This window comes from Urocampus carinirostris, chromosome 11, assembly GCF_059441175.1.
Source record: "Urocampus carinirostris isolate Australia breed hairy pipefish chromosome 11, RoL_Ucar_1.0, whole genome shotgun sequence".
NCBI classification, from domain to species: Eukaryota; Metazoa; Chordata; class Actinopteri; order Syngnathiformes; family Syngnathidae; genus Urocampus; species Urocampus carinirostris.
The window spans coordinates 24,674,886-24,692,846 of NC_142359.1; the positions used below are offsets into that span (position 1 = coordinate 24,674,886).

The 17,961-nt window shown below is 38.6% G+C and overlaps 1 protein-coding gene across 3 annotated transcripts in view; it reads right to left on the reverse strand.

Moving 5' to 3' along the window:
• Window positions 1-17,961, reverse strand: part of col4a6 (collagen, type IV, alpha 6) — a 104,160-nt gene that overhangs the window by 45,182 nt on the left and 41,017 nt on the right. For all 3 annotated transcript variants that reach the window (XM_088346975.1, XM_088346974.1, XM_088346973.1), the window contains exon 4: window positions 4,665-4,742. In XM_088346975.1, coding sequence (XP_088203101.1) covers window positions 4,665-4,742 — 78 coding nt within the window. The remainder of the gene's footprint in view (window positions 1-4,664; window positions 4,743-17,961) is intronic.

Sequence of the window (17,961 nt, forward strand, 5' to 3'; positions counted from 1 at the left end):
AAAAGTTCCTTTCCCTGGACCTCACTCTCAGAACTGTATAATATCACAGCCAAAACAGTGCAGTTTGTTTTAGGTGGGCCAGAGTGGCGCGCTTCAGTGGCCAAACTGGGGGGGAAAAAACACTCTCTGCGTGCAACAATATGCGATTGGGGGATAATGGATTTTGGCCACAATCTTTTTATTCTTTTTAGGCTGGCAAGAACTGCACGTCTCTTGACAAAAGTGCCTTTACCTGGTCCCCGCTCACAGCAAGATGGGATTGGGAATAATAAATCGCGGCCACACGAGTGCATTTTAGGCAGAAATAACAGCAAAAAAAGAGCTGCCGGGCCAGGACAAAAGTGCGCTCTGATGATTCCCACTTTCGGCAATATGTGATTCGGCGATAACACATTGCGGCCACACAAGTGCAGTTCACTTTTTGGTGGACGGAGCGGCAAAAAATGAGACAAGTAATCCACTTTGCCAGCCCCCCTTGCTTGCAGCAATTTGCGATTGGGGATAACAGATTGGGAATATTTTTCAAACAGCCTTGTTTTGTGGAAGAGTACGCAGTCTGATGTGCGATGAAAGGCTGCGTCAGATAAGGCCGTCCTGTATTTTGGAGTCTATACATCCCGACACACAAACACAGACATGTACTCAGGCATATAACGCTAGGTGCTTATATACGAGGATTAAAAAAAAAAAAGGAGATCAAAGTCATCATCCATGCTTGTCCGGTGCTGCTGCCAGCTTTCATTATCTGGCTGCAATCGGAGCCTTTTTGTGCAAGGCCTACATCTTCTCAACTTTGGGACTTAAACACACAACTTCTAGAGTAGGGGTCGGAAAACGTTTAGGTTAGAATATTTTGCTGAAGGGGCAAGGAAGAAAAATAATGATTGAACAATTTTATCTTAAAGAGTCACTAGATGTTGCTTTATCATGTAGTGAAATTAAAAAAAAAGTGCTACCAAACTTTAATGAAGAGCGGGTTATTGGCATGAGTAACTATGATTACCTTGGGTAGCGAGTAAGATCACGATCTTGGCAGAATCAGCAGGGAAAAGCCTGATCTCAATCAACTAGTCCAGCAGTCAATATTAATGAAATTGGCATCAACATAAACACACAAAAGCGACAAAAATACACCTTTTCTGATTTTAAGTGTATTTATTTTAAACAATCCCTCTGCCAGCATTGTATAATGACTTTTTTTAGTTGATTTAGATTTATTGCTACAGAGTCTGCAAAGGAGTTTATTTTTTTTTTTTTCAATGTAAGAAATGGGCGGAATTAAATTCATTAATTGCGCTCTTTTAGCCTGGGGCTTTAAATTCAGTGTGGCTCCTACAAAGACAAACTGGAGATTCGTTCTTAGATTTGCACATTCCGCTTTTAATGAGTCCAGAATTTATGGAAATAGTATTTTTAACACGCTATGTCTGCTATTTTCTTTCGGTTGCCTTGATTGAAAAGCCTATAATCCGTATGTGACCCGCGAGCCATAGTTTTCGCACGGTTGTTCTATAGAAATGTTACATAAATAAACCGCATGAAAAGATGTTGACCTGTGTGGGAGGGAACCTATAGTTTCACGGCTCATTCCTTATCGCCCCATCCCACGAAGCCGTTATCGCCGTGCCCTTATTTTGAAAGGGACGGCGCCTATGCTTCCCCTTCGCTCCCCCTACCCCCACACTCATCTGTTTAGTCTTCTTTTATGCGTCCGTCCTGTGTCAATATATATAAAGTTTAGATGTTATAACGTGGCACGTTCAACAATGAGCTCCAAGGCCTTTTGCCGTCCGCTCGGCGGGGGAGAATGTTTTCATATCAAATGAATTCAAAGCGACACGGATACCGTAAACAAAGATCTAAAGACCCCTCCTCGGAAGGCAGAGCCCCTCGGCTGTTACTAATGAAAAGCCAACAGCACATCTGGATTGCTTCTTCCTGCTGTGTTTGGACATCAACCTGGCTTCGGTAACGGATTCGAAGCTAATGTCCCCGAGTTTCAACGGCTTACTGTGGAAAAATGACGGAAGGAACCAGATTTTGTTATGAGTTGAGCGATTTCCACTAAAATTGTCAGCTATTTTTTGTTATGAAAAGTAAATATCTGACTTCTTTATTCAGGGATTTACATTATTTTGTCATGCAGGGTTTGTCCACTTTTTATGGCCATATTGAAGCACATTTGAAGGACTTTTTAAAAAATGTTCTAATACCATTATAAAAAGAAATCCAGCACCAATCAAAAGAACAGTTTTTTTTGTTGTTTTTGGCTTTGATCACTAAAATAAAAGCACTATTTTTCCCGCTAGGACATCCTTTGGGCTGATTTGAGATGTTCCTATCAATTATCCATGATCTTTTTCGATAGGCTGACATAAACTGACATAAATTCTGCCATTCTGCCTAAACAAGTGGCTACTTCCCACTTGCTTACAAACACGGAAAGGGCTCTATAGGTGTAAGGTAATAATGGAGTCCATTACAGAGGACAGAAAAGAAAGAAAGAAAGTACTGTATGTTTAAAAAGAGGAAAATGCGCCTACTTTGGAATCATTTTAATGATATTGACGGCTCCAAAGACAAGTGCATTCAATCTTCCATAGAGACTGCTGATCTTTTGCTTTTTGTTTTTCATTCAAAATTTTTAGCGTGTTTTTCAGACGATCAGTGTCTAAATTGCTTAAAATAAAAGTAAATAGTTATTTCCTTGTCTTTTATCATTTATTTATAGCACTGGAGTTAATATTTTTTCTTAATTGATGTTTTATTGTTTTTCATGTTTAGGGATTCTGTGTTGCTGTTTGACTTTAAATCGGATCAGTGTGTAAATAGCTAAAACTATTTTGTATTTAACAATTTTTTTTTAAAGATCTATACATATTTTAAATCATGTTTCATGAGTTATTTAGAGATTCCATCTTTCGATTTTAAATCTATAAAATAAATACATAAATAATTTCACTATGGATACAAAAATACCCCAAACACAAAAACCCTGACAAAAAGCTTTTAATATGTCACAAAAACAGAGGACGTAACATCATTGCTATAGTTTGTTTTCCAACCAAATATTTGAAAGCAAAGGATCCAGTTAATTTTTGTATTTTATACCTGTTGTTGCACTAAAAAGTAAATATTTTTACTTTACATTTTGTTGTTTGGAGATCTTTTATAATATTATCCTTTCTAAATCATTGGTTTTGGAGATCCTAAACCTAATTTAATTGTATCATATAACAGACATACACAGTGATTTTTGAGGAGTGAAATCATAGTATTTACACAAAGTCTGCATTAATTATTTAAACAGAAGTAGGCTATCCATCAATTTGGGTTTCCCCAAGAGAAAAATAACATCCCTATTTAGTAGATCCTCCTTTCGCGGAAATAACAGCTTCTAAACACTTCCAATGAAGGTCTGGATTCTACTTCAAGGTATTTTTGACCATTTGTCTTTCAAAAATATCCCCAGTTTAGTCAGGTCTGTTGGTTTAGGCTACGGTTGAAATCTCAAGCGATATTCAATACTAATTAAGGTCTTTGAATTGTGCCTGTTGTCTTCTATTTCTGCACTATGTTTCACACAGTGGAAACTGACGGGTGAAATCTCTGATCTACTTTGTTGTTATGTCGCCCTCAACCAGGATGTAGAGCAATCTTTGTTTTCAGGTCATTTGACTAGTTTCTTTAAGGCTCTGATGTTGCCACTCTTCAGAGAAGATGCAACGTTAACAACTGGCCATCTTAAATGCCCTTAATCGTGATTGACTTCACATACGTATGTAGGTCGATGAGCTTACCAAAACATTTTGTCCTCCAAAAATTAAGTATTCATATCCATTAAACAAAAAGAGGCCTGAATAGATGCATCTGTCTACTTTTGTCAAGTCAAGTCAAGTCATTTTTATTTGTATAGCCCTAAATCACTAAGAGTCTCAAAGGGCTTCACAGATTGAGGTAATAATTGCAGACTTTCTGTAAATCTTATAAACATGATTTCACTTCTCAAAATAAGATAAGTAACTTCAATTGTTGATCCCAACAAGCAATTGTTTATTGAAGGAAAATCTTGAATGTGATCAGGGATGCCCAAACCTTTTTATATGACTTTATATTCTTTTCAACTATGAAATGCGAGTTTTTCTTGGATTGTCTTAACACTTGTGTTGTGTTAGGGTCTCGATTGACCCGTTTTAAGGTTATAAAATATAAAATGGATGTGTCTCTGGGGCTATGAAATCAAATTACAATGGAAATATATGGTTATGAATAGATATATTGTTGGTGAGGATGTTGTCTTATCTATATCCAACAATACTTTCTTTTTGGTGGTCAGGACTGAGTTAGACCCTGGGTCAAATTTGACCCGCTATAAACAGTTAGCGGTGCTAATTCCTAACAAAACATTAGGGTTAAGGTGAACATGCTCAGCACCTTCTCAGTTACAAGTTGCAGGCGTTAGAGAACTCAAATATGTGCATGTGGATGTCATAAGGCTCTCTAAATGCCTTAGAGACGGCAAGCCGTACTGTATATAAAACACAATATCAAAGCGCAAGGATATCAAAGATTTAGGGAGCGTGGGTTGAGCAAAGTCGGGCGGAAATTGGTTCAAGATTGGGAAATAACATTCCCTATCGAAGCATGGCGTGCAGATGACTCACCCTTGATCCTTTTTCCGGGTTGCATCTGCATCCTTTGCTGCAGTCCAAACCGGCACACGGCTCCTCAGAGTTGTACCCCTGCAACGACAAAAAAGACGACGATTCATTTGGATGGACTTTTTTTTTTAGTTTGAACAATTTTATTGACACTTTTAACAGCAATTAAACACATTCACAATTTCAATCATATTCTAACGATATGAGGTTTGAACAATTTTTATCGACACTTTTAACAGCAATTAATTTTGCCACATTTGATGGCTACGCTGCATTCCAACCTAGAGTTGCAATTGTCTTTATTGTCATTGATAACAAAAGTAGCGAGCATTGTTTACAAGATTAGATACATTGGCACTCTAGGAATCCTGTACATGTCATAAAGGACTTCACAGACAGAAATAATATACAAAGACGTTTCAGGATAAATAGGTAAATCATTTCAAAGTAGTGCTTGGAGACTGGCTGGAGTTGTAAGTGCATCAGAACAATAGTGCAATGAAAGGTAGTGCAATAACATTACTAGCCTCGTATTCCCAAAATAAGAGTAAAGAAACAAAATATGGATATAGTTTTTCTATAAATAGTTAAGAAAACTGTATTGTTTTATTTATTCTTGAGTAATCCAGAAAGCAGGGAATTACAAATTCATATTTATTTAGAATTAGAATTGTCCTTATTGTCATTGATTGTGAAATGTTTTTATGACCAGATTAGACGTGGCACTCCAAGGTAAAGATGTCATCCCATGATGTTCTGGTTAGTGATGGTGATTCTCTGTAAGGTTTGCTTTTTTGGTTAATCTTTTAATTGGTTCATCCACAACCTTGGAAAGATTAGGCAAGGCACACCGGAATTAAAATGTCAAAAAATACTTAAAAGAGAGACATAAGATAAAAAAAGTATAAAATGATAAATATTTACAAGGTAGTGCCTGAAGGCTGACCTACGTTGTAAGTCAATTAGAACATTAGTGCAAAAATAGAGTTGAGAAATAAAATTATTACCCATTATCCTATACATAGGAAACATCTTTTTTGCTCTTTTCAGTCATGTGTGCTTGTTTAGGGTGATGATGGCACTGTGTCTGAGCCTTGCTTTAAGGGGTCGCTAGCTTCTTCTACAACCATAATTTTCCCGTTTTCACACGCCAATTGATGAAGATTTTGCATTTCATAAACTACTGGTGAACTGCAGATTAACCTCTGTTGCTCAGGTCGGCATTCCTGAGATAACTTGCAAACATCACACTCGATGGAGGACATAAAGAAGGCTTTTATAAGCTGACGTATGAGTGACAAAAGCTGGTATGAAATATACGTTCGGCGTCTGTTCACATGCTAGGCCTCGTGGTGGGCGGTTAATGGATGAAAATGCCAATCTAAGCTCCTGGGAGGAATTTGGACAACACTTCTGCTCCAATGTTGTTTTGGAGTCAATTTGGGGTGGCCTTTGAGCAAGATCTTGGATCTGATGAAAGGAAGCCAGTGGGTGGGGAGGGTATGTTGGAGGGATGAAGGTTATGAGAAACTGAAACCTTTTTGCTCCTTGTAACAACCTGGGTTAAAAACCCCGCTGAACCTCCATAAGTCATCATAAGCTGGTCTACATGCGCTAACCCAAGAAAACATAAGTTCAGGCCACACAAATGAGGACTTTAAATTGTATAAATATTGAATTATGTTACTGCCTGTATTTAGTCATGATTGTGTAACTTAATCTATTTAGTTATAATTATGTAATTTCAACTGTGTTTTACATTGAAGGCAGAAGTGGCCTAATGCACGGACGTTAGGTAGATCACTTACTTCTTTGGGAGGCATTAATAATGAGAAACAAGAAACATTAGTTTCATTTCATTAGAAGATGAGTAAACAGGCACATTTCTGAGTGCCAGCGCGGAAATGAAAATACATCAACCAAACTCTAGCTCATCCCTATTGATTGATTTCCTCAGGCAAACATTGAGCGGCTTGAGCAAGATTTCCCCAGTAATGGCAAAGCTATTGTTAGTAGAACAGTGCTCTATCCGACTATGGGACCCCTTTAATGTTTAACTTCGTAATAGATTTACAATGATCCTTTGGACCGCTCTTTTTGTATCTGAATCCATGGTCGTCAATTTTTTTGCTTATTCCTTTACTTTATCATCAATACAAACTTTGGCACGCGGGCTCGCATAGTCTTTTTGAAGCACATGAGATTTGTATATGAATGAAGAAAGAAAAGCTTATTGTGGGAGGTTACTCAGCCAATAGCATATCTGTATTTATGCTTTGATGCAAACCAAAAGCAGACCATCATTTAAATATTTGTTTTGTGGCGTATATAGCAGAAAAGGGCTGTAAAAACATCTTACTCCACATTGTAAAGCAAAAACGTTATAAGGCAGGGACGCCATATCTCTGGGATCTGTTTTTGCACTAATTTCTGCCTGGAATATCTTTTGAAGAAACTGCTTGTCTCTCAGATTTTGTTTTAAAAACTTGCTCCTCGCTACCCAAACAAACACGTAGAAGAAGAAAAAGACGATTTACTGGTCATCCTGGAAGGGGGATTACCTCATGTGCAGTCCCTTCTCAAGGTTTCTTTATTCTCCTCATGTTGAGGTCTTGAGTTTTTCCTTGCCACCATGTAGGTTTTCATGGGATGGTGGAAATGGTGGAATAATAATCAGTGGTCTGTGCAGCCCTTTGAGACTCCTTGTGATTAAGGACTATACCAATAAACATGACTTGACTTGACAACAGAGGTCATAAATCAGCACAGATTTTTGTGACTTTATTTGAGATACAATTAATTTATGGTGGCGGCTAATGTAACTCACAAAACTATCTTATTTATCTATAGGTTACGTTTATAGGTTATGTTACATTGTTTTATCCTCTGTAAAGTAGCAACAATAGAGTGATACCTTGGTACTCCAACAACTCATTATTGGAACAAATAGGCACTTGACCAAAAACTGGTATTGGAACGAAAAATTGGAACTTGAACAACAGAGCCAAATGGCCATCTCGGCTACTCTATACCCGTCAGGCAGCTGTCAATCTTAAATAAGATCTACGTTTGCACACAATCACATGCAGGACTGCAACAACAACAAAAAAAACACTCTGATAACAAAAAAAAAGATCTTGGTAGAGCTCTCTGTCGCTTTGCACGAATTGTGAAGGGGTTGTGCTACAACTTCTATAGAAAATCAAATCACAATTATATCTAGCACTTCTGTACTAGCACGACTATTTATTTGATCAAAACGCTGTTTCAATGAATCATTTTTACCTCCAAGCCCCTTTGCCAATTGTACAGTTTTAAAAACTGTTATTTGATGGTCAATGTATATAGTGGTATTTTATATGTGTGTGTTTGTGTGTGTGGAGTGGAGTGGAGTAGGGGGAATAGGTCAACTTTAGCGTACCAACCAGCAACAAGGTGCATGTTTGTCCCCATTAACAATTACCTTAAGATTACTAGCATGTGACGATGGAGGGCAACGGATAATGTGCAAGTAGGAAAGTTGGCACAATGCCTGCTTAGGGGGGTTTGTAGCAGAGGTCCAAGGGGGTGGAGCCTTGTTTAGCAGTGCAGGTCGGAGCCTCAGTTCCCTCTGATCTACTCAACTCTTGTAATCACGTTGACAGAAGGAGGCCAAGAAAGCGAGCATGGGAACTCAGACTTGCAGGCTCAGAAAAATGGACACGAAATGCACACGGGAGCACTTTTTGTATTAACTTATTATATTGCATAGCTTATTATTAAAACATGTTAATGGTTCCATTTATGTGAACAGTTCCTGGGATATCTTTATGAGACAGGTGGTCTTGTCTCAGTCATCTGTACGTGGAAAAGACACTGAGAACTCAGGTGCTGCTATCCACACCCAAATTTAAAGCTGGAGGACGATACAGGCAAAAAGACAACGCCCCAGGCTGGACACACTGTTGCGTGACATCACAATTACTGAGGCAAATGATCTCTCTGCATCTTGTTTCATGAAGAATGCGTCTAAAATATATTGCAGTAAGACAACTTACTACAGTAATGCGCAATATGGTTTGACAAGTGATGAGCACGCCCAAAACGCGCCTGCTCTAAATAACTCACCACTAGATGGGGCTGGATATACACAAACAGAAAACAACCAGGGCTTTTCCATAGATGAGCTGCTTTCAATATTGTGGCAGTTTTTATATCACAAAATCAAAAATGTCTCTATTGTCCAGTTAAGTCAAGTCATGTTTATTTGTATGGTCATTAATCAGAAGTCTGAAAGGGATGATCAGACCACAGACTACAGACTATTACTACACCATCCCCTGATCTAAAAACTACATGAGGGCAAGGAAAAACTTAAAACCTCATGAGGAAAATTAAAGAACCTTGATGAACAGGATGCAGGATGAGCAGGCTGCAATGGTTGTTGCAATACACAGACATCGTCAACATGAAAAATAGGTCATTCATAAGCTATAGAAAATATGTGTGTTTTAATCCTAGATTTGAACAGTTCCACTGAGATTGCAGGTCAAATATCAGAGGGCAGAGCATTCCACAGCACCAGGGCTCAAATGGAGAACGCTCTCGAACCCGTAGATCTCTTTTGGGCTCTTGGGATCACTAGCAGACCAGCATTTTCCGAGCGATAACGATGTAGTGAACATCGAATGTTTCTTTACTAACAGAAGGCGCTAAATAATACATATTGACCTTTTAAACTTCGATATTAAAACAGGGGCTTCAAACTATAATCCCATGGGGTGCAATTAGCGAGTTTGACACCCCTAAACAGACTCTTTACCAGATAAGTGGAGTTGGATCTGAACGTATCCTACTGAATTCAAGCGTGACTTCCTTGGATTTGGTGGCGTTCAGTACGAGTTGATTTTTGCAACACCACATTGTCAGTGCTTCCACCTCAAGTCAATGTTTTTATGACAAAATATGAACTGATAAAGCACGGACACGACCTAACAGGTCCACACCGTGCTTGTCATCTCTCTGAGTTGATGCGGATTTGTGTCTTTCAGCAAGCGTAATGCCATCCCGATCTATTTGCTAGTGCGCAACTATCCAAACACGTTAGAGGGACGCTGTGGATGTCCTTCTTCTTCTTGCAACTGATTAGCAGCTTTTGGGTGATAGCCAGTGCCTCAACTTGCCCGCTGTTGCTCTGAACTCTTGCAGATGTTATCGTGAGCAGGGTGCCTTTCGGGTAAGACAAAAAAATAAATGGCAGGCAATAAAAAAGGCATGTTCGTTACATGATGGGACAGGAGTGAGGTTAGAAGTTGAGGGAGTTTGGATTCTAGTTCATGGACAAATTTGTCCGCAATTTGTAAAGCTGTCTCGAGTAATGCTCAATCGTTAGTTAAGTGTGAAGAATATTTAATTCCAATGCTTTGTTTTTAGGTTTGAGAGCGTTCTCCACTCAGGCCCCGGTGTTGCGGAATTCTCTGCTCCCTGAGATTTAAAATGCAACCTCAGTGGAATTGTTTAAATCTACGCTTAAAAGACACTTGTATTGCATAGCTTATGGATAACCTATATTTCACGTTGACAATATCAGTGTATTATTTGTCAATGCAACATCCATTGCAGCCTGGTCATCCTGGAAGGGGGATTACCTCATGTGCGGTCCCTTCACAAGGTTTCTTCATTTTCCTCATGTTGAGGTTTTCCTTGCCCTAATCTAGGTTTTAGATCAGGGGATGGTGTAACAATAGTCTGAAGTTTGCAATAATCTGTGGTCTGTGAAGCCCTTCGAGACTCCTTGTGATTAAGGGCTATACAAATAAACATGACTAGACTTGAAACATGACTTATGGTACGCTGACCTTGGCCCAACTTTTCTATTTGTCGATGAGCAGACCTGGAGAAAAAGTCAATTTATTAAATTTTTACAAAATACAGTGCCAAGCCAAACTTTACGTTATGTTTGGTGTAAAAGTCACACTGTATATCACCCTGAAAGCACTATCCCTACTGTCAAACTTGGCGATGGCAGTATCATGCTGTGGGGTGTTTTTTTTTTCTTTTCTTTTTTTTCAGAAAGGGACTGGTATCATTGTTAAGAGTTGACGGGAAGATTGATGCAGCCAAGGGTGACTCTGGCAGAAAATCTGTTGCTATCTGCTATATAGATGAGAATGGGGCATAGGTTCATCTTTCATCATAAAGCAAAATATACAATAAAATGGTTCAAAACCAACAGTATAAAGGTGTTAGAACGGCCAGACCAATGTCCAGACCTCAATCCTACTGAGCATTTGTGGAAAGATCTGAGAATGCAATGCACAAATGATCCCCATCAAACCTTAAGAACTTTGTGCTGTTGTGTAAAAAAGAATAGGCAAATATTGACGCTTCAAGATTTGCAAAATGTATAGAGACAAACCCAAAAAGACATGTGACTGTGATCACAGCAAAAGGAGCTTGTACAAAGTATTAACTCAAAGGGGCGAATATTTTTGCAACACCTACTTTTCAATGTTTTGTTTGTTAGCTCAATATAAAATGTTGATTAAATTTGATTTATTTCCACGATTTTGTCTCACGTGTTGTTTTGATTCCTAGACAATATTTTGAGGGGGCCAATACCTTTGCAAGGCACTGTTATAACCGAGTGGATATTAAAACGTTTAGAGAGGGTCAAACTAGGAGTATCCCTACAGTCTACAATTTTGAGGTGGATCTTGAAATGAAGTCCGAAAGCCTGACATACTGGACACGTACAGAAAAAGTCTCCCTGTGATGTTTCTTTCCTCCCTTTCTTCAAATCTCTCTACTCCCTTCCATATTAGCCGTCTTATCGCTTTTGCTCTCAAACTCCATCCTCGCTCCGTGGGTGACCCCGACATCCGCCGGCAGAGACTAACCAGCTGTGTTTAGCCCGTTTAACTGTTTATTTCATAAGCAGGATCGTGTGCGCCCTAGTTCCCGGAAGCGAGGCCACCCAGCAGCAGTACGATGTTTGACATCGACCTGCTGCCGCACGCCATGCTACTCGGGTACACTTTTCCTGTCAAATTTTAGGAATGCCTGCATCATCCAGTAGGATCTGACAAAAATCATCTTCAAGATGTCAACAGGAAAATTATTTTAATAGGAGCAAGGGAAAAGGATAACATTGCTATTAGACCGGATTAAGAGGAAACCTGCCTGGCCTTGCTCTCGCACTATTATCAATACCTGGATGCTTAGTGTAACTACAGTGATAGCTCGGTACCCAACCATAAGCTGTTCGGGATCGGTGGTTGAACACCAAATTATTTGAGTACCGAAACATTTTTCGCAATTAAAAGTCATGGGATTTGTTTTTCATACCCATTACAAAATAGCCAAAATAGAATAAAATGTGTACCTAAACAACCATAAACTCCCAAAATATGAATAAAATGTGTATCTCGTCAAACATAGATACCCTAAATAGTAATAAAGCATGAACCTTAACCAAAAAAATACCCAAAATATTAATATAAAGTGCATCTAAGCAACCATAAATACCCAAAGTATGAATGAAATGTTTACCCAAACAACCATAAATACTCAAAATATGAATCAAGCGTTTACCTAAACAACCATAAAATGCCCAAAATATGAATAAAGCATGTACCTTAACTACAAATACCCCAAAGTTTGATGAAATGTGAACCTTAACAACCACAAAATGCCAAAATATGAATGAATGATTGAATGAACGAATGAATGAGATGCGATTTGTATCTTAAATAAATATAATCAGCCAAAATATGAATAATCGTGTACTTAAATAACGATAAACATGTACCCTAACAATCATAAATATCCAAAACCTGAATAAAACCTATAGTCTAACAACCCAAAAATATACCGTATTTTCCGCACTATAAGGCGCACCTAAAAGTCTTGTTTTTTTTCAAAAGCTGACCATGCGCCTTATAACACAGTGCGCCTTATATATGGCTCAATATTAAATTCGCAAGGTCTCGCAACTACGAGAAACAGCCGCCGACTCCATTTTTCGCGCTGTGCATACTGGGAAATATTAAACGATTGGTAGTTGCCGGGGCTCGTGTTGTATTTGTTTACTAAGTGGCAAAATGGCTACCCCATTAAACTGCTTGATTCATATTCAACAAATACAGTATTTGTCTGAATCCAGGGTTATGACTGGTGAAGATGTAAAGCACAATTTACCTTAAACAAACGCAGAATTATTCAGAATGTCACGTTTGAGAGAGAGAGAGAGAGCGAGAGAGAGAGAGAGCGAGCGAGATTCTCTTTCATACGTGCATTTGTATAAAAAATGGCTCCTGTTAAGAGACACGCGTACAACGCCGAGTTTAAACTCAAAGCGATCAGTCACGCAGCACAACACGGCAATAGAGCGGCAGCGAGAGAGTTAAACTTAAATGAATCGATGGTACGGAAGTGGAGAAAGGATGAAGATAAGCTCCGCCAAGTAAGGAAAACTCAACAAAGTTTCCGTGGCAATAAAGCAAGATGGCCAGAGTTAGAGGAGACACTTGAACAGTGGGTTGTTCAACAAAGAGCGGCAAGCAGAAGTGTCAGTACGATAACTATACGTATGAAGGCAACAGCGCTGGCACAAAAACACCGGACGTGTTGGATGGCCCATTCACTGAGATATGGTCAATTCGAACACAGCAGAAGAAGAATTCGAGGGATTCGTCGATGAGGAGCTTACAGAGTGATCTTTGTTTTTCTTTTGTGTGTTTACGTTTTACATTTTACAGTTATTATGTTATTGCTTTGCACTCGTTGTTTTTGCACATTACGAGTGTCACTTTATTGCGATTGCACTAACGTTTCATTTAAAATAACAGTATCAGACGTTTTTTTCTTTGCGTGTTGACTAAATGGACAAAAAATAAAATGATATGTCGATGTTGTTCAAAGATGTCAAAGATGTGTCACGAAAATGCTTTACCTCAGAGAAAATAATAAAACGGCTGTTTATTTATTTTGGGAGTGAATGGAGTTGTGGAAAGCTTGTTTGTTAATAAAGTTTGACCTTTTTGAATATTTTGTTGACATTCCCTTGAGCGTGGCAACATCTAGAGGTTGCATAAAGTAACTACATTCTCTACTGTAGTCAAGTCGTCACATTTATTTACCGTAAATAGCCCTTAATCCCAAAAATGTCTTGAAGGACTGCACAGGATTACAATTACAAAATTGCACAATTACCTGATCTTAAACCAGCATGCACTTATAGCGCCTTATAATGGGGTGCGTCTTATGTATGGCATAAGTTTTAAAATATATCATTCATTGAAGGTGCGCCTTATAACATGGTGCGCCATATAGTGCGGAAAATACGGTATATATATAAATTAAAACGTATATCTAAACATGTCAATAATCCTAAATATAATTAAAAAGTCTATCTAAAAATAAAACGTGTACCTAAACAATGATAATAATTTGAATGTTTAGATAATAGAGATCATTTGTAGCCTTTCCTGAAACAATTTGAAAACATTTACTGTACCTTTACGCAGCCATCCCATGGCAGACAACTCAAACACCATTCTCATATTTGCAAATCATTTTCTTCTTCATCTCGATGGGTTCTCTCATTGTTTTCCTCAATCACTAACTTTTTCCTGACATATTACTATCGGCTAAAAAGGCAATAAAACAAACTAAATCATAATCAATTCTCAACACCAGTTGTCGGACTGACAATCTCTCTCCAAAGGGAGCTAACCGCATAGCCAAGATGGCCGCTTACATCAATCATCCATCCATCATCGGATTTTTGTGCTTGAATATTGAAGCAAAAATGGGGTTATATTTCTAGGTCTATTACAACGTTGTTTGTACAGAGTTGTTCCGTTAACGAGGTATCGCTGTATTTCAATATGATTCCTTATCCCCAAATGAAACTAGACATGAATAGACTCGCAGGAAAAACGCTCGAATATTCCCACAGTCTTGATATAACTTTATGGAATTCTTTGCCCTAAGCAATTCCGACACACAGTTTTTTTTGTCATATGGTCGTTTTTCAGCTCTATGCCTTGACATGTCATTTAAATCTGTAAATCATAAATCGGCATCCAACTTCAACTTGGCTCCTAAACCTCTGTGATATAAAAAAAAGCAAAATAATATCACATTGATTTTGGAAATAAAAACATCAACATTACCCATTGAGTGATTTGATTGTTGGTTAATCTGGTGTCAGGTGATTTCATCCGTGTTATTTTGGTCAAAATTTGCTAATCTTCACATATTTTGTCCTATTTATTTCCAAGTCATTCTTGTGAGAATCAATTATTTTGAACTATGATTTTAGCCTGAGGTCAGAGATTAGATTTTTAAATAGCGATGAACTTTTTGTAGATTTCAATTAAGTAACTAAATAATCTTGATTTATCGTTTTCCAAAATGGTAACGTTTTTTTGAATTAAATGTAAATGTAAATGGACTGCATTTATATAGCGCTTTTCAAGTCAGTGAAGACTTCCCAAAGCGCTTTACAATGTGCTTCACACTTATCCATTCACAAATACACACCGATAGCAGCGTCAGCCATGTAAGGCAACTAACTACGTGCTTATTGGGGGCATTAGGGATTCAGTGTCTTGCTCAAGGACACTTTAACAAATAACATGGAGGAGCTGGGAATCGAAACATGATAAATTAATCCAATTCCTCAATTATTTCAACCAAATAATCGATTTTAAACAAAAAAGGAAATTTCAGCCTTAAGCCAAACGTTTGTGTGTGTTTGCACCTGCTTGGCTGAATTACAGTAAGGACTATTTAGAGGCAATAAAATTAATATACATCCAAACGAAACATAAATGTTGCCACTATCTTTTGATTTACAACTCGGCGAGTAAACACTCCTCCCCTTGCTCGAGCATTGGTCCTTAACGTCCGGCCAATGGCGGATTATTAGGCCGATAAATCAACCCCCTCTTAACAGTGTTGATAAAACAAACTTTAATTCAAGCATAAATGTTAAGACAGCGCCTGACGGAACAGCAAACTCTAACTGAGGAGCCTCAGCCAAATCGAGTCGCAGAGAAAGATTTGAATTTCAATCAAGGCAAACAGAAGTACGGCGCACTCCACTGTGAGACTGTGCATGAACTTCATTCACGTACAACATAGACATAGATGAATTGTAGATTCCGTTCATAGAGGATGTGAAGTCATTCTGTGTAACATGGCGGCCGATAGGGAAAACGTGTGTATTTCTTTCGGCATTTCTCATCCTAAAAATGGACTGAATATTTCAAACATTTGAAAAAGAGATTGAAAACATTTTTGCCAATTCATCTATCCAAGGCCCATGGTCATTGGTAATTCTTGTTTTTAGCTCGAGTCTTTCCCTGGTTCTTCGATTTTTATTTATTGCCAAGAAAGATGACTACAATCTTGAGTACCTCATTTGCCATGTTCACAATATGTACTTGGGTCATTCTAAATTGCTAGCTGTGAGATTTTTTTTATGTAGTTTATAGTGAGGCATGCTAAAAGTTGGTCGGACACACTGGCTGGAGATGAAAAAAGTCTTCGTTGATTAAGCTCAAGTAAGTTGGAAGAAGACTTTGATATTAGTCATAATGAGGTAGGTCAATGGACAACTGTCCCTCTCTCACTTCCTTGGATATCATTTTATAAAACCTATCCTCTGCCCCAGCTCCTACACCTTTTTTTATATAGCGCTTTTCAAGTCAATGAACACCTCTCAAAGCGCTTTACAATGTGCTTCACACTTACCCATTCACACACACACTCACACACATACCAATAGGGAGTCACCTGCTTATTGGAGGCCTTAGGGATTCAGTGTCTTGCCCAAGGACACTTCGAAATATAACACAGAGGAGCCAGGAATCGAAGCTGCGACCTCTTGTTCCCAAGACTAGCGCTCTACCTCCTGAGCTAATACCGCCCTAAAATAAAGAATAATGAAATTGTTTATTTGATTATAAAGAATGATTATACTCTGGACCACTTCAAATGTAAACCACTTCCTCATGATTGGTAGAGAAGTACGTGGATTAATAGCAAAAGATGCTCCTTTGTTAATTGAAGTTTTCTCAAGCACTTCAAATGTTCACGATTCACAGACAGAAATATTTCCCAGGGTCATTTAGAATTGCTAGCCAGGAGATTTGATGATATGGTAAATAGAAAGAGTGGGTAAAGCCCTACAAAAGGAAATCAGACATGCTGGATGGAGGTGAAAGAAGGCTTCACTGCCTCAGCTCAAGAAGGTTGGAAGGAGACCTTAATATTAGTCATAATGAGGCCAGTCAATGGACAATTGTCTCTCGTTAAAAGAAAATAGCGAACACACGCAGTCCCTCTCACACTTCCACAGATAAAGTTTTACAACACCTATCCCCTGCAGCCGCTCCTATGCCTTTGTTCATTGTAAATAATCTCATCTCATCTCATCAGCCGTACCGCTTATCCTCATTAGGGTCGCGGGGGGGCTGGAGCCCATCCCAGCCATCTCCGGCCAGTGGGAGGGGACACCCTGAACTGGTTGCCAGCCAATCGCAGGGCACACAGGGACAGACAACTCATTCGCTCATTCACACCGAGGGACAATTTGGACCGGCCAATTCACCTGAAATGCATGTTGTCATAAACAATAACTAGACGTGAGAAAATGAATGTTAATATTTGGTACAGAAGCCTTTGTTTGCTATTACAGATTGCTCCAACAGTGGACATTTTTTCACCAAGCTGTTCGGAAATTGCTCCATAGCCCTTTCCAGCCTTGTGGAGATGTACGATCTGGTCTCTGGTGTCTTTGGACAGCTCTTTAGTCTATACCATGTTACAAGTTAAAGTCTTACTGATTGTATGGGATGGACAGGTGTCTTTATGCAACGTCAAACAGGTACATCTGATTCAGGATGATACATGGAGTGCAGGTGGACTTCTAATGGGAGGACTAACAGGTTTTTCTGGGTCAAAATTGAAAGTGATACACGGGTGTTCAAATACTTATTCGCAGCTGTATCACACAAATAAATTGTTAAAAAATCATGCATTGTGATTTCTGGATTTTTCTTTTTAGTTTATCTCTCTCTCAGACCCATTCTAAGTGGGAGAAATAGCAAATTAGCATGGTGTTCAAGTCTTATTTTCTTCACTGTATGTCTAAAATATCCTTCCAAACTCATTATGAAGGAATTGACGTAAAGTTTACCTGGCCAGAAGAAGATGTCCGCACAATAGTCATTTTAAAGCAACTAAGATCTGTTTACAATTCTAAAACAGCACTCGATCATCAATAAACGTGTTTTGACAGAGTTTCAAA